General features: G+C 44.0%; 1 protein-coding gene across 10 annotated transcripts in view; it reads left to right on the top strand.

Annotated features, from left to right (window-relative positions):
- The window catches only part of CTIF (cap binding complex dependent translation initiation factor), a 294,942-nt gene that overhangs the window by 66,396 nt on the left and 205,474 nt on the right, over window positions 1-23,072 (top strand). For 8 of the 10 annotated variants that reach the window (XM_036918637.2, XM_036918630.2, XM_036918629.2 and 5 more), the window contains 3 exons: window positions 1,428-1,635; window positions 4,535-4,582; window positions 20,128-20,199. In XM_036918637.2, coding sequence (XP_036774532.1) covers window positions 1,456-1,635; window positions 4,535-4,582; window positions 20,128-20,199 — 300 coding nt within the window. In that variant the 5' untranslated portion in view covers window positions 1,428-1,455. The remainder of the gene's footprint in view (window positions 1-1,427; window positions 1,636-4,534; window positions 4,583-20,127; window positions 20,200-23,072) is intronic. The other 2 variants (XM_036918635.2, XM_036918636.2) reach the window with 1 other exon arrangement.

Consider the following 23,072-nt stretch of genomic DNA (forward strand, 5'->3'; position numbering starts at 1 on the left):
ACTCTGACGAGGACACCAGGCCTGAAACCTCGGACTCCTCCCTGGGGATGGGTGGACACGTCTATGAGCCCAAGGCCACTGAGCTCAGGTGCTCAGAGCTAGCCTGGGTTGCAAGGGAGGCTGGCCTCTTGCAGCAGAAACCATCAAGAAAACAATTAAAGAATGTTGCATCTACTAGGACAGTTCTCTGCAATCGCCAACACCAGCCTCCGAAAGAACGGTGAGGGTCTGGGGGGCGTCAGCTTTTACGGTCTCAGCAGGATTTTTAGAATCCAGAGGACCATTCCTTGCCCTATTTTGGATCCATTATGGTTAAAAACTCAACAAACGCTTGATTGGTACATAACTGTGTTCCAGAGAAGTTCTCAGTAATCCAAGGCTTCAAAATTCTGATATTCCTTTAAAATACTAGGACCTTTCCTCTATCGTCCGCAGTGACATTCCAGGGGCACACAGCCCGATGTGGTCTCAGAGCGCTGTGCCTACATTCCTCAGGTCTTGTGTGCGTCTGGAATGGTGGTGGTTTGGAAGACTGTTCTACAAGCTCTGACGGTGAAACCGTGTGCAGTCTGCCCTCTCCAGCTGTGTGGGCTCCCCATGGAGATCATCGATCTCCAAATAATGAAAGGGACACCAGATAAGCTTCAGTGGGTCTCCTAGGAATGCAGATTATGCCAGGCCACCCCAGAGAGAGGGCCTAAGCGCTCGTGCAGAAGTCAGGCTACTTTGGAGGGTGGCCACGCAGCATCTGTGGCCGGGCCATGCCCTCCCAGACAACCTGTCAGGCCTTCCATGTTCTATCATGAAAAGCCGGTCATGTTCCTACAGACTGAGCATAGCATGTGTCCCAGTAGCCATGCCATAACAAGGGTGTAAAATCGTGCTTATAACTTAAGACCTACAGGCTTTGCCTAATTTATGGGAGTTTGGTGTCCAAAGAGAAAACATCTTTTTAGAAGAAGGCTTTTTCTTAGAGGGCCCAGGCTCCTTAGAGGCTTGTATCTGGAGACTCCTCCCTTATCCCAATACCTGGGTCAGAGACATCAAAGCCTATAGTCTGTTGATTCTGCTTTGTGGCAGATTTTGTTAACTCCAAGTTGGAAAGTGGAGGTTGGGTGGAGGCTTTTTCCTTCTGCTTTTTTCCAAGTGGTAAGGTCTAGGTACGGACTCATGCCCAACATCACACAAGTTACCATGTTGGCCAGTTAGGCAAGTTACCTGCCTTCTCTGGGCCTCAGTTTCCCTCCCTACACAGGGGGAATTGCAGCATATTCGTCACACTAAAGGCAAGCCAGCCTCACATCAGCATGTCAGGGATGCCGGGAGAATAAGAGAATGCTACCAGGAGCAGGGACTATATCCCAAGTGGAGGTGTCCTCTCTGCCTCCAGTCATGTCTCACAGAGTCTATCTGTTCTGTCTCCACAGCCCCAACCCAGGCCCCTGAGCTGGAGGGATGGAGAACTCCTCGGCAGCATCGGCCTCCTCTGAGGCAGGGAGCAGCCGCTCCCAGGAGATTGAGGAGCTTGAGCGGTTCATCGACAGCTATGTACTCGAGTACCAGGTGCAGGGGCTGCTGGCTGACAAAACGGAGGGCGACGGAGAGAGTGAGCAGACGCAGTCCCACATCTCCCAGGTGAGCTCTGGCCCAGGAGGGAGGTGGGGAGAGAAGCCCAGCCTGGGCAGGTACAGGGCCTTAGTAAACTTCAAGCGGGTAATAAGGGGACCCGAATTCCAAAGAGAGCCTGGGTGCCTCTCCCTAGATTGCCGCAGTGTGAATGGTCTCACCCAGCAGAGCATGGGATCCAGGCAGGAAGCCCCTGGCTGTGTGCTCTCAGCCCCTCTACTCCCTCCTCTCCCACTGAGCAGCTGGGGCCTAGCCAGACTCACAAGTCATGTAACACATTTATTGAGCACCTACTGTGTGCTCAGTACTGTTCCCTGTCCTCTAAGTTTATGTTCTAGAAGAGGTCTGGAGATAGTAACTTATCCAGAAGGCATATACAGTCAAAAGGCTGTGCCTTGTGGATCGAATACCGGCCCTTGCTGGCAGCCAAAGGGTTGCTTCTCTCAGGCGACTCACCCAGGGGTCTGTGTGCCAGACCTAGTGAGGTGCATGAGTGTTTTGACCAGATCTCAGGTTGCTCTCACCCCATCCTGGGTCAGCATGTGGCAGGTTGGCCTTGGGTGGGAGGTGGACTCGTCTGGAAGACTGGACCGAGATGTGGGCGTCTCGAGTTCTCCAGATTAGAGTATGAGCCATTAAGGACAGTGACTGTACCATGTGCATCTCAGCCAACACTGTAAATCCTCAGAAGATATTTGTGTAAGAGTTGGTTCTAGATTTGCTTCTAGCTGCCTGTGTGACTTTGGGCAAACACCTCAACTTCTCTGAGGCTTGGTTTTCTTATCTGGTGAATGGGCCTTTTCCTGTTACCTCAGGAACGTCGGGAGGTCAAAGGTGATGAGAGGCTCAAAAGCCCCAGAGAAGCAGGGTGTTGCCTGCACGTGGGACACAGGGAGGGTCTCTTCTCCTCCTGTTCAGGGTCTGGGTCCCAGGTGACCACCTCTTACGCTTGCTGTCCCACCTCAAGCAGGAACTCCTCTGACAAGTAGAGGGAGCCACTTGGTGCCCTGCTTTGGAGAAAAGCTGGATGAAGCTTCACCCAAGAAGAATGCTTTGTGAATGGTAGAATGTTCCCAGAGCAGCCATGGGGAGGCAATTTTTGAAGGAGGGGCTTCCCAGTGCCTCTGACTTGCCTGTAGTGATTGATGAGCTCTCAGGGTGGAGAGCAGACAGAGACATGCCCTCAGTCTGGGCCCTGCCCTTCTGGCTCTTGCGCCTGGCCTGACCATGTGTGGATGCCCATATCTGGAGGGACTTTTAAACAGATGTCTGTTGTAAAGCAGAGTGTGGAAAACACTGGATGCATTCCTTAAACTTTCTGTGTCCTAAAAGAATGCAAACACCTGGCAGGATCCCTGGTTCCGCTTGTGTGCTGTGCAGTCAGCAGAGGAAGGGACATTTAATCCTGCCTGCACCCTGCCACCCACCTCCAGATACCCACAAACACAGCTGGGGTACAGACTCCCTTGGGAGAGGAAGCTATGGATAACCCTAAGCAAGGCAGGGATTAGATGTGTCTAACAAACGTCTTTTAAAATGCAATCTCTATTGATACAGATACTGCTAAAGCACTTCTGCTGGTTTTTATTGAGTTGGATGATTATTTTAAATGGAAGCCAAAAACACAAGCAAAACCCTCAGAGAATGTCTCCATCTTTCTGTCTGCGGTGGTGTTTTGATGTTTCTGGGAAAGAAAAATTGTTAAGAATCTTGGAAACCTTGAGAAAACTTGAGGGAGTGGAGAAGAATGTTGTTTTTCTGTTGCTGAGGTCATGTTTTAGTATCTGAGAGATGACAGTTGACACTTAGGAAGAAAATACCTCATGAGGCTTGTATAGCTATATTCCCTCTGGCCTCTTTCTGGCAGCAACTAGAAAGAAAGATGGGTGGAAGAAAGGAAGGAAGGAAGGAAGGAAAGAGAAAGAGAGAGAAAGAAGGAAGAAAGAAGACTGATTGATTGATAGATACAAGCAAGTGAGCTTTCTTTTCTTTTCATGAACAAGAGAATGTATATTCCAAGTCTCCCAACTCTTTAGGGATACCATATTAAAATTACACCCCCCCACCAACCACATGCACATTTTAGGCATGGATTGGATTCCAGGGGATTCCAAGTGCCACATCCTGAAAGGGGTCCTCACTCTGTCCTTGGGAAGAGGGGGATCATAGCCCTATTCTGCAGGAGTGAAGACAGAGGCACAAAGATGGTAAATGGCCACACTGTGCTGCTCGGTGGTGGCTGAGCAGGGCCTTGGTGCCCCTGATGTTGTGGTTGGTCTCTAGCCTTAAAGCAGTGCTCGTGACTGGCTGCACATTGCAATCACTGGGGAACCTTGGCCAGGCCCCACCCCAGAGTTCAGGTGAACAGAGAGGGGCTGGCTTGGCCATTTGTATCTCATAAGCCCCCATGTGACTCTGCTGTCCCACTGAGGTGGACAGCCACCACCTCAGGTGGGGTGTGTCTGTCCTGCTCCCCACCCCTCCACTGCACCTGCCTCTTGCTCCCCTCTCCCAGAAGGATAGAATGTAGGGACATTATAAAAAGTGTATATATGTAATGAAGGCATATTTTCCAATAAATTCTTGTTAACAGGTCAAATGAAGAACCAGTGAGGGTGAGGACGGCTTCCTTTAGGCCCTTCCGATGCTGCCAGGCATCTGGAAGTCCTGGGTTTTGTCTGAAATGTTAAGTGGCCTTACCGAGAGAGGTGCAGCCCTGCAGATAGGGAGAATGGGGGTAGAGTGCTCAGACCAGCGTGATGTCTCTCTCACAAGGTTCTCTCTTCTCTTTCTCTTCATGTTTTTCCTTTCATTCTGCCTCCCTTTCACTGTTCCCTCATCCCCCTTTCATTCCATTCCTTCTTTCCTCCTGCCCTTTGAACCTGTTCCCTGCCATCTTTGCTCATAGGAGGAAGCACTCAATGGCGGACCACCCCTGAGAGGCTTAACTGAAGAAGTGAGTTTAAGGGGAACTGTGGGGTGCTAAGCATGGGGCATTCATCTTATTAAATAATAATTTGTTTTTCATTACACAAGTGCTATATGCATACGCTCTCGTGGTGCACAAAAATTCAAATATTAACAATAAAATCTGCCGTAGCTACTGCCTCGGTAGCTAAGGCTAAAAGATAGACTTTCTATAAATAGGATATGGAAGACCCTGGAGAAACAGCTTTGGGAGCAAAAGTTAAGAGTTCAGTGTTTGGACATGAAAGGTTTCAGATAGTATGAGATGTCTTAGTGGAGAGGTTGATCAAGCAGTTAGGCCTGCAAAGGTGGTATTCGGAGACGGGAATGATTCTGAGACTTATATTATAAATAATAGCACATAGATGGCATTTTAAGCCAAGGAGTGAGAGAGCCTGAAGAAAAAGGTCAAAGATTGATTCCTAAGAAGGTGGGGTGATGAGGTGGGACTAATAAAGGAGATCAAAACATGTTTATGTTAACTCATTAATTCTTCATAACAATTCTATGAAAGAGATGTTGTTATCATTGCCAGAGAGGGCACTGAGGCACAGAGAGGTTGATTAAGCTGCCCAAAGTCACACAGCTAGTATGTGTCCAGGCTGAGGTTTGAACCAGGTGGTCTTGCCATAGTTGCCATACACATAACCTGTTATTAGTAGCTTCTGTTATTATTACAGGTGGGGGAGACTGAATCTTAGGGTGGTTTTAGAGAGTCTTAGGAAGTCTTAGGAAGTCACTACTTGCCAAGGTCATAGCATAAAGGATAGAGCTGGAATAGGAACTCAAGATTGGATTCACTGCTTCAAGAACTCAAGCTCCTAATCATGATATTATGCTGTCTACAGCAGAAGAGTTGTTTGGTTTTCTAATTTTTATTAAAAATAGGAGCAAAGGGCCTTTCTTCCTCTCTTAAATCCCAGTCATGCACTAGGTTGTCTGGAGTAAACCATGGATGGAGAGTGAGTGGCTAGCCCAGCTCTGGTGCCACCTGCCCGTCTTCTTCCTCGTCTCCTGATCACTCAGCCCATGTGCCCAGGATGAAGGAAGCAGTCGAACATGGCTCTGACTGTCAGGAACCCAAGTCCTGAGGCCCAGAGATCCTGCACCTGGCCTCCGCACCTGGGTTCCGTGAGGCATGAGGAAGCCACGCCCCCGTCAGGTTCCTCACCTGGAAAGGAGGGCTTTGGGTGAGAGCAGCGGTTCTCACTGGACCTTCAGCTGGTGGTCCTGACACCTCCTTGATTAAAAAGCCTGGAGAAGACGACTTTTTAAATGATTTTTCACTTTGAAATAATTTCACATGTATGTAAAAATGAAAATAGTAGGACAAAGAATTCCTGGATATCCTTCACCCAGATTCTCCAGTTGTTAATATTTTACCGCATTTGCTTTCTGTCTGTGTTTTCTCAATAGACAGATATATAGATAGATGGCTGCTATAAAGAGCGATTTTTCTGATGTATCTGAGAGTAAGCTGCAGGTACTATTCTATTCCCCTTTACTCCTAAATGCTTCAGTGCGTGTTTCCTGAGAACCGGGACATCTTCTTACATAATCACAGTACCAGACATAAACACTGATACAGCCTATAAACCTGATATTTCACCAGCTTTCCCAATAATATCCTTTATAGCAAAAAAAAAAAAAATTGTAAGTTCCTCAAAAAATCAAACATAGAATTACCATATGATCCAGCAATTCTTCTTCAGGTATCCAAAAGAATTGAAAGCAAGGACTTGAACATATGCATGATGCTCAGAGCAGTAGCCATGTTTATTAGTCACAGTAGCCAAAAGGTGGAAACAACTCGAATGTCCATCAGTGGATGAATGAATAAACAGAATATGGAATATGCATACAATAGAATATTTTTGAAGCTTAAAGAAAGGAAATCCTATCACACACTGAACAACATGGATGAACCTTGAACACTTTATGCTAAGTGAAATTAAACCAGACACAGAAAGATAAATACTGTATGATGTCACTTCTATGAGACACTTAGAGTAGTCAAATTCATAGAGAATGAAAGTAGCATGGACATTATCAGGGACTAGGAGGAGGGGAAAATGGGGAGTTACTGTCTGATGGGGACAGTTTTAGTGATGATAAAATAGTTCTGGAAATGTGTGATAGTGATGGGTGCACAACAATGTGCATGTACTTAATGCTGCTGATTGTACACTTAAAAATGGTTGAAATGGTGAAAAGACATATTTTACCACCAAAAAATTCTGTTTCAGTGTCTGATCCAAGATCACACAGTGCATTCAATATCAGACATTTTTTATTGGCTCTTGGAATTAATCCCTATTTCTGTTCTTCACTCATTCTGTCACTCTTTGGCTCTGTAAGCATGGGTAAGTTACTTAGCCATGCTTTGCCTCCAATTCCGTATTTGCAAAGTGGGAATAATAAATGTGCCTTGATACCTATGACAGTGCTAATGTATGTAACAACAGTGCTGGATGACAATGAAATCTTATCTATTACTCTGGCCATTAATCCATTTTTTACACATGTGGCAAGTAGCCTCTCACTTGTCTTTAATTTTGGTCATGATGTCTTTTGTCACACAGAAGTTTTAGATTTTGATGTCATTTAAAACTTGTGTCTGGGATTTTAATCAACTGGGAATGTGCTGTCCATGGATAGTGGGAAGCAGACATGGAGGGTGATTTTGTCCTCATTAGCTAGCTGGTTGTCTCGTCCCATGTTTATTGATGATCTCTCCTTTCCTCTAATTTGAAGCACTATCCTTATCATAAGCTAAGTTCCCCTTTGTACATCTGTTTGTTCATGGATGCAGTTCAGTTTTATCTCTTTGTCTCATCCTGTGCTGGTTCAGCATGCTGGTGTGGCTCTAGCCTCATGATATGCTGTGATCTCTGGAAGGGCAAGTCCTGGGGGAACCTCAATACCATTGGAAAGTGGGGTGGTTTGTGTTTAGCACCTCCAGCCTCCCCTACTGTATGCTTTCCCTCCCTCAATGCTCAGCATCTCTCCCCTGCCCTTTATCAAGTCTGCACCTAAAATGCTGTCCATCCATTAAAAAATGAATTCTAATTGTTTTTATGAAATAATTTAAATGTACTGATAAGAGCAGATAATAATAGAATAACCATCTCTTTTGAGTACAGAATAAATATCTGTACTCCCTTGTTTCTTAACTCTTAACCCTGAGCCATGTTTGTTTCAGATTTTTAAATTAAGAAATAAATTAGAGCACTATGGTGGAGGCCCAAAACCACTCTCCTGGACTTGGTGTTCGTCATTCCCCTATATAAAAAGTTTCCCACTTTTCCTGCCTCTGTTGAATGACCTTTTCAGGAGGATGCCACGATTACCCACAGAGGACTTGATCCTCGCTGTAAACCAACTTATGCTGAAAAAGAAAGGTTGTATGCACATGGGGGTGAGGCAGAGGAGGGTTTTCCCAGGGTGAGAGCCCTTCTCTTGTTCTGGAATCATCTCACACAGATAAGGACAGGTTCTCAGAAGGTCTGTGTCTGGAGATTTTTCTGAAGCAAAGGGGAGGCGGGGTGATCTCTGTAATCTAAGAAGAAAGAAGGCAACCTTGCTGAGAGCAGAATCCCAGCAGAGGTGGGGAGGGGCTTCAGAGTGGAAAGGGAGAGCTCCCAGGGGCCTTTCGGCCCGGAAGAAACACTTCCCTGCTGAAGGTGATCATGCTGAAGCTGGAGAGAGGAAGCCTTTGAGGCTGCTGCTTGGCTAGGAGTGGAGGTGAGGCCCCACAAGCCTCGTGGGCACAGCTCCGTGGGATAAGCCCAGTGATTTGCACTTACTCTTCCCCTGGGGGTCATGAAAGCCCTACATGGCTGGACCACAGTCCCTCCTCCACTGCAGGTATCCAGTCCTGGCTGGGTCTCTGGGGTGGGTTTCTGTGGACTTTACCATCTTGCTTGCTCTCCTGCATAGACAGCTACCTGTCTGTACCATACTGTCAGACCCACTTTGCTATTTCCATCTCTTCCTCCACTTCCAGTGGCAGCCTGAATGTGGGACTCGAGCGTCCTGACCTGCTTCCCCCCAGGACAGTTCAGCCTCCCCTAACACAGCTCTAAGGATGCAATGCTAAGAGAGTTGCCCACCTCTTCTGACCTTTCTACCCAGGAAAGGTCCCTGCCTTGGTTGGAGACTCGTTCTTGCCGTGATCTGCCCTTAAGGTGGCCCACGTTCCACTGCCTTTGTCCATGCATGGGCTTGCTGTTCTCCAGGAATCCTGGCTTGACCATTTTCCTAACCTGTGCTCCTGCTGAGAGCACACTCTTCCGTCTCTCACCCTCACCCTCCACCTCGCATTACCGTTACTGGACACCTCTCGCCCATGGAGGAAGGAGCTTGTTGTGCAGCCTACACCGAAAGCGTGCAGGAAATGGCCTTTGGTGGCAGATGGAAAGCTAAGGATGACTTTGACAGAGCAGAGCAGTCTCGTCGGAGCTTGGAACTGCTCTTGGAATGCCTAACCTGGGGGCTGAGGTTGCATCTGGCTGTGCGGGAAGCGTCCGTCATTTCTGTGCTTGTCAGGAGGAAGCATCCGGGCTCTGCAGCCCCGCCCTGCCAGGGACCATGCTGACCCCAGAGGAGGTGCACCCGCCTACAAGTCATCTCATCCTTCTATGACATGTCACATCAGAGCTGTGCAGCTGGGGTTGAAGCACTGGGGAGGTTTGGGGGGGCGGAAGCCTTGCTCTGCAAGGCTGTCCTGGGATGGAGTGAGGAGTACATGATCTCGGGGGCCAGTAGTCACTGTGCGCCTTGGCTGTTCCCAGCCTGTTAGCCAGGCTACAACCAGGAAGGAGGAAACCATACAAGTGTATAAAGCAGAGGGACTGTTTTTATAGTGCCGTAAACACACACACACACATACACACACACTTAAAAAATATGTATGTATACATATTTTTTTATTTGATATTATTTTAGACTTATAGCAAAGGTGCAAGAATAGTACAGGATGTTCCCATGTACCTGTCGCCCAGTGTCCCCTTACATATAAACATCTTACATAACCAAAGAAGAATTAAAAAGTTAACAGTGGTACACTGAGACATTATTCAGATTTCACCAGGTTTTCCACCAAGGTCCTTTTCTGTTCCAAGATCCAAATTTGCATCTAATTGTCATGTCACCTTATTCTCCTCCAATCTGTGACATTTTTGGAAAAGTTTAAAGAACAGTGTTATTTGTCTAATGCTATGTATCAAGACACCCCAAGTGAAGAGAGAGGTTTTCAGTACCCTAGGTATCAGGACAACCCCAGAACTGGGCCCCTAAGACACATGTGGGATGGGAAGGAAAGGGCTCCCCTCAGCTTTCCTGGGAGCAGACGGAATTGGGGTAGAGTGCCCACTGAGAGCCTGGGAGCTTCGGTTTTATAAGTGGGAGGGAATGATTTTGAACTTGGGCCCTAAAGAACTTTTTTTTAATTAAGTTATCATTGATACACAGTCTTATGAAGGTTTCACATGAGCAACATTGTGGTTACTACAGTCACCCATATTATCAAGTCCTCTCCCCCACCCCATTGCAGTCACTGTCCATCAGCATAGTACGATGCTATAGAGTGGCTACTTGTCTTTTCTGTGCTATACTGCCTTCCCTATGACCCCCATACATTATGTGTGCCAATCATAATGCCCCTTAATTCCCTTCTCCCTCCCTCCCCACCCACCTTCTTTAACCTTTTCCCTTTGGCAACCACTAGTCTCTTCTTGGGTTCTGTGAGTCTGCTGCTGTTTGGTTCCTTCAGTTTTTGCTTTGTAGTTATACTCCACAGATAAGTGAAATCATTTGGTACTTGTCTTTCTCAGTCTGACTTATTTCACTGAGCTCCATCCATGTTGTTGCAAAAGGTAGGATTTATTTTATTCTTCTGGCTGAATAATATTCCCTTGTGCATATGTACCACATCCTCTTTATCCATTCATCTATTGATGGACACTTAAGTTGCTTCCATTTCTTGGTTATTGTAAATAGTGCTGCAGTAAACATAGGGGTGCATATGTCTTTGAATTTGAGATCTTGTTTTCTTTGGTTAAATTCCTAGGAGTGGAATTCCTGGGTCAAATGGTATTTCTATTTAGAGTTTTTTGAGGAACCTCCATATTGCTTTCCACAATAGTTGAACTAATTTACATTCTCACCAACAGTGTAGGACGGTTCCCCTATCTCAGCATCCTTGCCAGCATTTGTTGTTGTTTGTCTTTTGGATGTTGACCTTCCTAACTAGTGTGAGGTGATATCTCATTGTGGTTTTAATTTGCATTTCCCTGATGATTAGTGATGTGGAGCATCTTTTCATGTGCCTGTTGGCCATCTGAATTTCTCCTTGGAGAAGTGTCTGTTCATATCCTCCGCCCATTTTTTAATTGGGTTATTTGCATTTTGGATGTTGAGGCACATGAGTTCTTTATATATTTTGGATGTTACCCCCTTATTGGATATGTTATTTATGAATATATTCTCCCATACTATAGGATGCCTTTTTGTTCTCCTGATGGTGCCCTTTGCTGTACAGAAGCTTTATAATTTGATGTAGTCCCATGTGTTCACTTTTGCTTTTGTTTCCCTTGCCTGAGGAGATATGTTCAGGAAAAAGTTGCTCATTTTATATTCAAGAGTTTTGCCTATGTTTTCTTCTAAGAGTTTTATGGTTTCATGACTTACATTCAGGTCTTTGATCCATTTCAAGTTTACTTTCATGTATGGAGTTAGACAATAATCCACTTTCATTCTCTTACATGTAGCTGTCCAGTTTTGCCAACACCAGTTGTTGAAGAGGATGTCATTTCCCCATTGTATATCCATGGCTCCTTATCATATATTAATTGGCCATATATGTGTGGCTATCTATATGGACTCTCTATTCTATTCCATTAATCTATAGATCTGTTCTTGTGCCAGTCCCAAATTGTCTTGATTACTGTAACTTTGTAGTAGAGCTTGAAGTTAGGGAGTATAAGTCCCCCCAGCTTTATTCTTCCCTCTCAGGATTCCTTCAGCTATTCAGGGTCTTTTGTGGTTCTATATGAATTTTATAACTATTTTCTCTAGTTCATTGAGGAATGGTGTTGGTATTTTGATAGGCATTGCAACTTGAATCTGTAGATTGTTTTAGGCAGGATGGCCATTTTAACAATATTAATTCTTCCTATCCATGAGCATTGGATGTATTTCCATTTGTTGGTATCTTCTTTAATTTCTCTCAAGAGTGTCTTATAGTTTTCAGGGTATAGGTCATTCACCTCCTTGGTTAGGTTTATTCCTAGGTATTTTATTGTTTTTAATGCAATTGTAAATAGAATTGTTTTCCTGATTTCTCTTTCTGCTAGTTCATCATTAGTATATAGGAATGCAACATATTTCTGTGTATTGAATCCTGCAACTTTGCTGAATTATTAGTTCTAATAGTTTTGGGGTGGATTCTTTCAGGCTTTTTTGTACAATATCATGTCATCTGCAAACAGTGACAGTTTAACTTCTTCCTTATGAACCTGAATGCCTTTTATTTCTTTGTGTCATCTGATTGTGTGGCTAGGACCTCCAATACTGTATTGAATAAAAGTAGGGAGAGTGGGCATCCTTGTCTTGTTCCTGATCTTAGAGGAAAAGCTTTCAGCTTTTCTCTCTTAAGTATGATGTTGGCTGTGGGATTGTTGTATATGGTCTTTATTATGTTGAGGTACTTGCCCTCTATAACCATTTTGCTGAGAGTTTTTTCATGAATGGGTGTTGAATTTTTTCAAATGCTTTTTGCATCTATTGAGATGATCAGGGTATTTTTGTCCTTTTGTTGATGTGGTTTATGATGTTGATGGATTTTCAAATATCATATCATCCTTGCATCTGTGGAATAAATCCCATTTGATAATGATGGATGCTGTTTTTTATGTATTTTTGAATTTGGTTTGCTAATACTTTGTTGAGTATTTTTGCATCAATGTTCATCAGGGATATTGGTCTGTAATTTTCTTTCTTTGTGGTGTCTTTGCCTGCTTTTGGTATTAGAGTGGTGTTAGCCTCATAGAATGAGTTTTTAAGTATTCCCTCCTCTTCTACTTTTTGGAAAACTTTAAGGAGGATGGGTATTAGGTCTTCTCTAAATGTTTGATAAAATTCAGCAGTGAAGTCATCTGGCCTAGGTGTTTTGTTCTTAGGTAGTTTTTTTGATTACCAATTCAATTTCATTGCTGGTGGTTGGTCTGTTCATATTTTCTGTTTATTCCTGGGTCAGTGTTGGAGGGTTGTATTTTTTTAGGAAGTTGCCTATTTCTTCTAGGTTATCCAATTTGTTAGCATATAATTTTTCATTGTATTCTCTAATAATTTTCTGTATTTGTGTGGTGTCCTTAGTGATTTTTCCTTTCTCATTTCTGGTTCTATTTGTGTACACTCTCTTTTTTTCTTGATAAGTCTGACTAGGGGTTTATCAATTTTGTTTATTTTCTTGAAGAACCAGCTCCCGGTTTCATTGATTCTTTCTATTGTGGAAATCAAGAGGAAATAAAATTCCTCTTGATTTTATTTATTTATTCTCTGATCTTTATTATGTCTCTTCTACTGACTTTGGGCTTCATTTATTCTTCTTTTTCTAGTTTCATTGTGAGTTTAGACTGTTCATTTGGGGTTGTTCTTCTTTCTTGAGGTAAGCCTGTATTGCAATATATTTTCTTCTTAGAACTGCCTTCGCTGCATCCCACAGATTTTGGGGTGCTGAGTTGTTGCTTTCATTTTTCTGAATGTATTGCTTGATCTCTGTTTTTATTTGGTCATTGATCCATTGATTATTTAGGAGAATGTTGTTAAGCCTCCATGTGTTTGTGGGCCTTTTTGTTTTCTTTGCACAATATATTTCCAGTTTCATACCTTTGTGATCTGGTAAGTTGGTTGGTACTATTTCAATCTTTTTTAATTTGCTGAAGCTCTTCTTATGGCCTAGTATGTGATCTATTCTGAAAAATGTTCCATGTGTACTTGAGAAGACTCTGTATCCTGCTGCTTTTGGGTGAAGTGTTCTGTAGATGTCTGTTAGGTCCATCTGTTCTAATGTGTTGTTCAGTACCTCTGTCTCTTTACTTATTTTCTGTATGGTGGATCTGTCCTTTGGAGTGAATAGTGTGTTGAAGTCTCCTAATATGAATGCACTGCATTCTATTTCTCCCTTTAATTCTGTTAGTATTTGTTTCACATATTTAGGTCTTCTATATTGGGTGCAGAGATGTTTATAATGGTTATATCCTCTTGTTGAATTGACCCCTTTATCATTATATGAAGTCCTTTGTCTCTTGTTACTTTCTTTGTTTTGAATTCTGTTTTGTCTGATACAAATACCACAACTCTTGCCTTTTCTCCCTATTACTTGCATGAAATTCTTTTCCGTCCCTTCACTTTTAGTCTGTATGTCTTTAGGTTTGAAGTGAGTTTCTTGTAGTCAGCATGTGGATGGGTCTTGTTTTTTATCCATTCTGTAACTCAATGTAGTTGATTGGTGCATTCAGACCATTTATATTTAGGGTGATTATCGATAGATAAGTACTTATTGCCATGGCAGGCTTTAGATTCATGGTTACCAAAGGTTAAAGGGCAGCTTCTTTACTATCTAACAGTCTCACTTAACTAACTTATTATGCTATTTCAAAAACAATCTAATGTTTTTTTTCTCCTGTCTTCTTCTCCCTCCTCCACTCTTTATATATTAGGTGTCATATTCTGTACTCTTTGTGTATCCCTGACTGAATTTGTGGGTAGTTGATTTAATTTTGCATCTGCTTAGTAATTGTTCTACTTCTTTTACTGTGGTTTTTTATTCTCTGGTGACAGCTAGTTAGCTTTAGGAGCACTTCGCTATATTGTAGTCCCTTTAAAATACACTGTAGAGACAGTCTGTGGGAGGTAAATTCCCTCAGCTTTTGCTTATCTGGATGTTGTTTAATCCCTCCTTCAAATTTAAGTGATAATCTTGCTGGGTAGAGTATTCTAGGTTCAAGGACCATCAGTTTCATTGCATTAAATACATCATGCCACTCCCTTCTGGCCTGTAAAGTTACTGCTGAGAAGTCTGATGATAGCCTGATGGGTTTTCCTTTGTATGTCATCTTTTTTCTCTCTCTGGTTGCTTTTAATACTCTATCCTTGTCCTTGATCTTTGCCATTTTAGTGATATGTCTTGGTGTTGCCTTCCTTGGGTCCCTTGTGTTAGGAGATCTGTGTACTTCCATGGCCCGAGAGACTATTTCCTTCCCCAGATTGGGGATGTTTTCAGCAATGATTTCCTCAAAGAGACTTTCTATCCTTTTTTCTCTCTTCTTCTTGTTCTGGTACCCCTATAATGTGGATATTGTTCCATTTGGGTTGGTCACACAGTTCTCTTATTATTCTTTCATTCCTAGAGATCTTTTCTTCTCTCTCTGCCGCAGCTTCTTTGTATTCCTTTTCTCTAATTTCTATTTCATTTACTGTTTCCTCTACCTCATCTAATCTACTTTTAAATCCCTCCTTTGTATGTTTTATTTCAGATACTGTATTTTTCAAGGTTTCTATCTCTTTTTTGAAGCCCTCCCTGAGATGTTGAATATTTTTCTGTAGCTCTTTGAGCATGTTTATGATTTTTATTTTGAAATATTTATGAAGAAGATTGTTGATTTCAGTTTCACTTTGCCCTCTTACTGGTGTTTGAGGGATTTTGGTTTGTACAGAATTCTTTTGCCATTTCATATTTCTACTGATTACTATGGAATAATAACTTTGTGTACACGGTGCCCTCTAGTGCCTAGAAGCTCTACCCCAGAGCTACTCAGCCCCTGGAGCTCTGGTGGGTGTCACAGGTGAGCAGCACCGGTGCCTACTGGGAGGAGAGACCTCTTCACTGCTTCCCTGCTGCATGGCCTCCACTGCCAGGTTCAATGGGCCAAGCACACAGGGAGTAGCCTCTGCATTACACCCCTGTAGCTGCCATTGGTGGGATCGCTCTCTGGCTGGCCTGGTGCTGTGCTGGGGGCAGCAGGTTTGTGAACTGGTGCCTACTGGAAGGAAGGAGTGATAGGCTGCATATCATGGTGGGGGGCCTCAGCACTGTGTTTCCAGCCAAGGGATTAGAGGACCTGAAGCTCCTGAAAGTTCCCAGCCTGCTTGACTGAGTGTGCTAGGATGATTTTTTCCACCAGTCCTTTCTCCTGAGAAACAAGCTCTGTGTAATCCTTGCCCCTTTAGCATCCCTCTCACTATTGGGAAGTCTTTCAAGATGTCCACCTTTCTTTTGTCCCGGAGCACCTGGTTGTGGGTACCTGTTCTCCACAAGTGGCTGGAATCATAGTCTCTCTGAGTGTTCTGCCTGTCTTTGCTTTCCAACCCCACTAGTCTCCAGAGCACAATGTAATGTGGGTTCATGCTCCTAGAGCAGATCTCAGGGGTGGGTCTTTAGCATTCCTGGGCTTATACTCCCTCCCTGCTCCATTTCTTTTCCTCCCACCTGTGAGCTGGGGTTGGGGAAGGGCCAGGGTCCTGCTGGATTGTGGCTTTGTTACTTTATCCTTTTTCATGAGGACTTCTCTTTTCCCCAGATGTAAGCCATCTGTTGCATCTTCTTTCCATTTGCTCTTTCAGGATTAGCTGTATATGATGTATTTTTGTGTTACATGTGGTTTTGGGAGGAGGTTTCTGCCTCACTTCTCACAGTGCCATCTTTTTCCACCCCAGCGCAACCTTGATACTTTTGAAGAGTACTGGCTATTTATTTTGTAGAAAGTTCATCAATTTGAGTTGCCTGACATTTTCTTATCATTTAATTGAGGTTGTACATTTTGGGCATGGTCACCTCAGAGGAGATGGGCCCTTTTCAGTGCATCATATTGTGGAGCCCATGAAGTTGATGTGTTTTAGTACAGGTGATGTTTGTCTTTGATCACATAGTTATGGTGGTGTCTGATGAATGTCTCATTTTTCCCTTTTTCATCCTGTAACTATCTTGGGGAAGATGCTTTGAGATTGCAAATATCCTGACAGAGGAAATTTAATCCAGGGATTGATTACCCAGATGGCAGGAGAGCTGAGAGGCTAAATAACCCAGAGATTAACAATTGCAGGAAGCCATTGCCACCTGTAGGCCTAAGGCATGAAGGGAGGCTATCATGTTGCCAGAGCCCAGGGGTTGGATGAAGCACAGAAGGGCTATCTGCTGAGGGTTGGAGCCATGAAAGAGACCCAGTCACTGCTGGTAATGCCACCTGAGGCATAGAGAGAGGAATACCCAGGCCTCTCCCTACTTCCTATTTCTCATTGGCCAAACCCAGCTGGAAGCCAGCTGACACAGGAGCCTGGGCATCGCAGCTTGCAGGGCTCAGTCCCTCTGCAATGCAGAGCAGGGATGGGCAAGAAGTATCTCAGGGCACACTCACCTGGGACTGGTGTCCTGGCTTTGCTATTCATTTCAAGCTGTGCTATCCAATACGGTAACCACCAGCCGCATGTATCTCTCAAGCATAGGCTGGTTCAAATTGACATGTAGTCTAAGTGAGATTTCAAAAACTTAGTATGGAAAGAATGTAAAACATCTCATTGATAATTTTTATATTAATGTGTTGAATTGATAATATTTTACTATATTGAGATAAATAAAATATATTATTTAATTTTTTTTCCGTTTTATAATATGGCTACTAGAATATTTAAAATTGCTTCCTATTTGTGGCCATCATTTTACTTTAGTGGGACAGCACTGCTCTAGAGTACACTTAGACTGGCCTGGATCATCAGCATGGCCATTAAACGTCTTTCCTGTAACAAAAGGTCATGCCTCAGTGTCATACATAACATTGAAAAATGCTCAGCATCTTAGCACACACAGAATCTATCATGCAGCAGTTGTGTATTTTAAGTTACTGGCAATCAAAAGGAAGGGATCCAGAGGTACAGAGAATGTTTCCTCCTGACATTGCAGAAGATCATCATGAACAATGTTTGGATCCCCTCTCTGTGCTCCCTCCCTCCTACTACATTTTCTCCTGTATTCTTCTAAGGTCACCTACTTTGTGCTATTTTACCAGATGGTGCTACTCTAATTGTTTTTGTTCACGTAATTTAACATTCTTACTGCTTATACTATATACCTATTTAATTTTGTTGGGAGCAAGAATGCTTTTCAAGAGATCGTTTTGTATTAGTGTAGGAATATTATAGTAGACAAGTGGTTTGTTTAGCTGGCTGAATTATGCTTGGTTAAGATATTTATAATTTTAAACATTGCAAATTGACCAGCCAGCTATTGAGGCATAAAATGAATTGGTAATGTTGAAAATAACTTTTTAAAATTTATATCTTTGATGGCTTTAGCCTGTAAGAGCATTTTAGCATATTGGAAAGCATGCTGCTTAAGATTTATTCAATTCAAATTCCAAAGCCTGCTGGGTCATTTCTAAATAGTAGAGATATACTGTTTAGTTATATGTTGCTCAACTGCTGTTCTTTGTTTATTATGAACTTTAGACCCTTTTGAATTAGCAATTAGTTAGATTTCTCAACTGAGAGAGTTAGTGATGGGGTAGGGCAGGGAGGACAGTAGGGAGATGCAGCAAATAAGAAAGAAAAGTCAGTGTCTGAGTTTAGAGGAAGGGATCATACAGATTTTATCAGAACAGTAAGTGGAGAGGATATTTAATTGAGTAATAAAAAAAGGTGTTTCAACCAATTTTTAGTGTAGTTTTATTGACCATTATAGGCTTTAATACAGCTTGCATAAAAATGATCCCAAAGGAAAAGTACTTACCTTCTAAGAATGTCCAAAATATTTTATAGTAATAATTATTGTAAAAATTGAATTTTTGAAACAGAATTTTCTTTGAATTTTTTTATTGTAACAACACAGAATATGAAAGTTACCATCTTAATCATTTTAAAGTGTACACAGTAGTGTTTAGTATATTCATATTGTTGTAAAACAGATCTCCAGAACTTTCTCACTTTGCAAAATTGAAACTATATCTGTTAAACAACATCTCCCCCCAGTGGAATAGAAGTGTGATTAAGTATAAATCAAGAAACACCTGCATTATATTAATAGTTTATTTGTGTTTGCAACATCTAAAACCATGGTGAATATCAAGTTCCTAAAATTTGGGTGCTAGAATTTCTTCCCTCACTGCCTGTTATCATCAGTTGTAATTTAGTAGGGTTTAACTGTCTGTTAATTGAGAGGTTTTGTTATTTCACTTTGTTAAACATTAGAAACACATGTTAAACATTAGAATTAGCTATGATGTTGTACTAAACTGGCAAGATAATAAATTTTCACAAATTATGTGTGCCTTGTTGAAAATTTCATTTGTCTTTAAGTCTACTTGTAAGGGTCTCAAAATATTTTTTTCTCTCAAAGGCCTAATTTTATTTGCTTAAATATTATAGGAATGCTTACTGATATTACTTGGTAATCATGCAGTAGTCTTGGAACTTTAACATATAGACATATATGATTATAGCAGTATTAATAATTACAGTTGTGCTTCTTTAAGACATTAAATTTGAGGAAAAACTAAAAAAAAGGTATAAAGGTCACATCCTTGACCCATAGTCGGAAGATGTATCTTACAAAAATTAAGACTGTACTGGCCTCAAGCCATCCACACAGTTTGACCAAGTGTGACAGCCAGAGAAATTGGATTCCTCTGCTTTTCATGTATTACAGTGTTTAGTTTAGGTCAGTGTTCAACATTAGCCTAGCTAACATTTAACACAATAAAAACACTACCATATAGTTAGGTAGCTCTTTACAAGGGAAGAGACATACTGTTTCTGCTACTTTATATCTCCCCAGTGTTTTTATAGCTTACAAAGTTCTTTCACCTCAGCCTTGCTGCATAGCCCAGCCTTGCTGTCTCCATTTTATAGATAATGAAATGAAGCCTAGCAGCTCACACAGGGAGCTTGTAAAGATGCGGAAGCTTGGGGCCCACCCTCACAGAGCCTGATTCAGTGGGTGGAGAGTAGGGCCAGGGACCCCTGTGTGGCAGGCTTTGGGGGCTGTCACTCTCTGAGCTGGGCTTCTGATGGCCAGTCTGGGGCTTTTCCCCAATACCAGGCTGTCCTGTTCATCCATAGGTCCATCATCTTTTGGAGCTGGTTATGCAGGAAGATCACACATGTGCCTGACTTCAGCTCTGGCCTTGACATTGTAGAGGGCTAGTGTGGCTGAAACCAGATCAGGCTGTCAAACGTGGTGCTGGTTGTTCAGAACCCACAATTACCCTGAGTCATGTAGCTGGGTCTTCATCACTTCAGTGGGCTTGGGTGAAGGAAGATGACCTTGCCTTTCCCAAGCACACACCAAAGGGTCGCCTTGAGGTGGAATTTGGAGATGCCAGCTTGGACCTGCAGGTAGGGAAAGATGTACTGTTGAAAGTGGCTCAGCAGGATTTACACTGGCTCTGCTAAAGAAGAGCAGGGCCCTGCCTGGGGGACCCAGGCAGAGCGGGGATGAGCCTGTGTGTCCAGCCAACACTGACCACTCTTTTCTCCCTGCAGTGGACAGCAGATTGCAGCGAGCAGCTGGATGGCAGCTGTTCCTTCTCCCGAGGGCGAGCCCCCCACCAGCAGGTAGGGAACCAGCCTCTGCCCCATCTGGGGCTTGTCACAGGCCTTTTTTGTCTGGGTTCCTGGGCTGGCCTGAGATGGCTTCCCTGAAAGGTGATGATGAGGAGAGAGCAGGAAATGGAGAGGGATGGGTGCAGTCTGCCCTCTGGAAAGTTCTTCGTGAATACCCAGCCCACAGGGAAGCTATGCATCTCTGGAACACAGAGATTCTTAAGATTTGTTTTCAGCATCAGCATTATATATAACAACAAATATCTACAAATAACCCACAGTCCATTGAGAGGAGAGTGGATAAATGATGTGTGATGGGTTCCTACAGTGGAATAGTATACAGCAGTAAATTGAACTGGAGGCTTCCACATTGACATTGATGATGGATCCCTCAAACAGTGGGCCTCTAGGATTTGGTGCTGGTGGGCCACTTTGCAAATCAATTCTGCTCCAGGTGTACAGAGGACACGAAGGGGCGGACTGTAGGGTGAGGCGTCAGAGACCCATCCATGTGCCCTAGGCAACCAGTTTTCCTGGGACCAGGCTGGAATCTGCCACTTTTCCCCTTGCTGCTCATCTGTGAGATCCCATGGGGGCCCGTGTGGGTCATGCAGCCAGGAGGGAAGGAGGCAGTTGCTCTCCCGGAGCCCTCCCTGTGAACCCCAGGCTCCCCCACACCCTCCGGTTGTCCAGCAGCTCTTGCTGATGCCTCTCCCCTCCTGTGGAGACAGTGGGATTAGAGGCTAGAAAAACCACCTGTCACCAACCCTCAGCCCAGGACAACCCCGCATAGTGCCTGTCCAGGGAGATGGGGGAGCTTTAGGGGCTCCTGCAGTCGCTTCCAGTTTCAAAGCCACTGTACAAACACATTGCCCTGGGCCCACTCTTTGTGTCCGACTTCAGTTTCACAGCACCAATAAAACCAACCCTTCTCTACTGTGTCCTGAGGGAAGACAGCAGTGGCTTCTGTTCTAGATCGTTCTTAAGGCTGCAGGGCTTTGCTGACCATGGCATCGGGGACAGCTGCCCTAGCTAGTACTCTCACACAAGATGTGTGTGTGTGTGTGTGGTTTCTTAAGTAGGAGGCTGTAATGAGGTCCTGGGGGTGGGGGTCGGGGGTGAGCAGGAGACCCAGGCTCCCCTCTTTGCTCTGCCACACACTTGGTGGCGATTCTCTTTGTCCTCAGCTTCCTCATGTAAAAACCACGATACCTGATGGCCTCCGAGGGTCCTTCTGGGTTCTCCGTGCTATTTGTAGATGAGGAAATGGGGGCCCATGGAGGTGCAATGACCTGACCAAACTGGGACTTGAACCCAGGTTGAGCCCAGGGAGCCTGCCTCTCCCCTCATTTGGCCTTTTGTCTTGCCTTACTGTGTAGGTGTCCTTCTATGGAGGACTTTTGTCCCTACCACTAGACTGTCAGCACTTGGTCAGGGACTCGTGTTATACTCCCTGCACCCCTCCAGCTCATGGCCTAGGGCTTGGCATATCGGGGGCACTATCTCTCTTATCTGCTAATTACCCTGGGGTTTCCTACAGTTAAGAGCCCCTTAACTCTTCAGGGCACAAGTGGGTTTGGATTTGAAGGCTCAAGAACAAGAGAGAGCATTCCAGGGAAGGCTTCAAGTTCTTGGATGGGGGACATAAGAGGGTGGTAAATTAGAGACAAAAAAGCCAGCTCTCTGCTATTTGGTCCGTAGGTGTTTGGTTCTGGAATTTCCCAGAATATTCCTTTTTTTCACTTTCATTTTATCACCTTTTCTGGGCCCCTTCTTCCCATCCTTTACCGCTGGTCCCATTCTTCTGTCACTCCTGACACGATTCCAGGGGGCTGAGAGTGGTCGCCCCCACTTGCTCCTCCTCTGCCTCCATCACCCCGAGCTGTCCTTTCACCTGCCTGAAGGAGGGTGGGTGGGGAGTTGGCCTGGGCGTTTGTGGTGGATGGTTGATGGAGTAGGGCTGGGGGCACTTGAGGACCAGCTGTCCCCAGTCCTACCTTCAGGAAACAGCTAAACAGTTGGCTTGGGGTAAACAAGATTAGACAGAATGAAATACAAGTGAATTTAAAGAAGAAATTGTAGAAGGCCCACATTAGATCCTTTCTTTTCAAGAGGAGCTGAGACATAGGTTCATTATAGGGGAGAAACCCCAGGAGAATGGAGATGGGGTCTCAAAATATAAACCCACCTTACCTTACTTCCCTGATGTACCCGGAAGATGAGAGCTTCTTGGAAAGTGTGTTTTTTTCCTACAGCTCTTTCCAGGTTCTTGCACCCAATTCCAGTGGGTGTGTGTATGTGTGTGAGGGCATTTTCCCATGCACAACACCAAGCAATTCTGGAACACTAGCAGGGTGTCTGAGAACTCAGCTCAATTCTGATGCTATCTGCCTGGAGACAGCAACAGATTCCTACAGGTTAAGGGCTCTGTTCTATAATGCTGCCCTCCACTCTCCACCCCAGATGCCGGTTTCAAGCCCCAGGCAGTCCCCAGGGTTCTGACCTACGTGCTACAGACTGGAGGCTCCCACGACCTTCCCCTTAGGTTTTGATTAACTTGCTAGAGAAGCTCACAGAACTCAGGAAAACACTTAACAGTTAAATAAAGGATACAGCAAAGATTTCAAGTTAACAGCCAAATGAAGAGCTACATAGGGTAAGGTCCTAAATAAAGGAGCTTCTATCCTCATGGAGCTTGGGACCTGGCTCAGTGACATGTGGAGGCGTTCTGGTTCCCTATGCATAGAAGCTCTCTCCGACAGAGAAGTGGGATCCAAAAGGGCGATATGCTCTTCTGCTGGGTTTTTGTGAAGGCTTCATTGCATGGTCGAGGTTGACTAAATCATTGGCAATTATCTGATTCAGCCTCCAATCCCTGCTGTTGG

Source organism: Manis pentadactyla, chromosome 6 (assembly GCF_030020395.1).
Source record: "Manis pentadactyla isolate mManPen7 chromosome 6, mManPen7.hap1, whole genome shotgun sequence".
NCBI lineage: Eukaryota > Metazoa > Chordata > Mammalia > Pholidota > Manidae > Manis > Manis pentadactyla.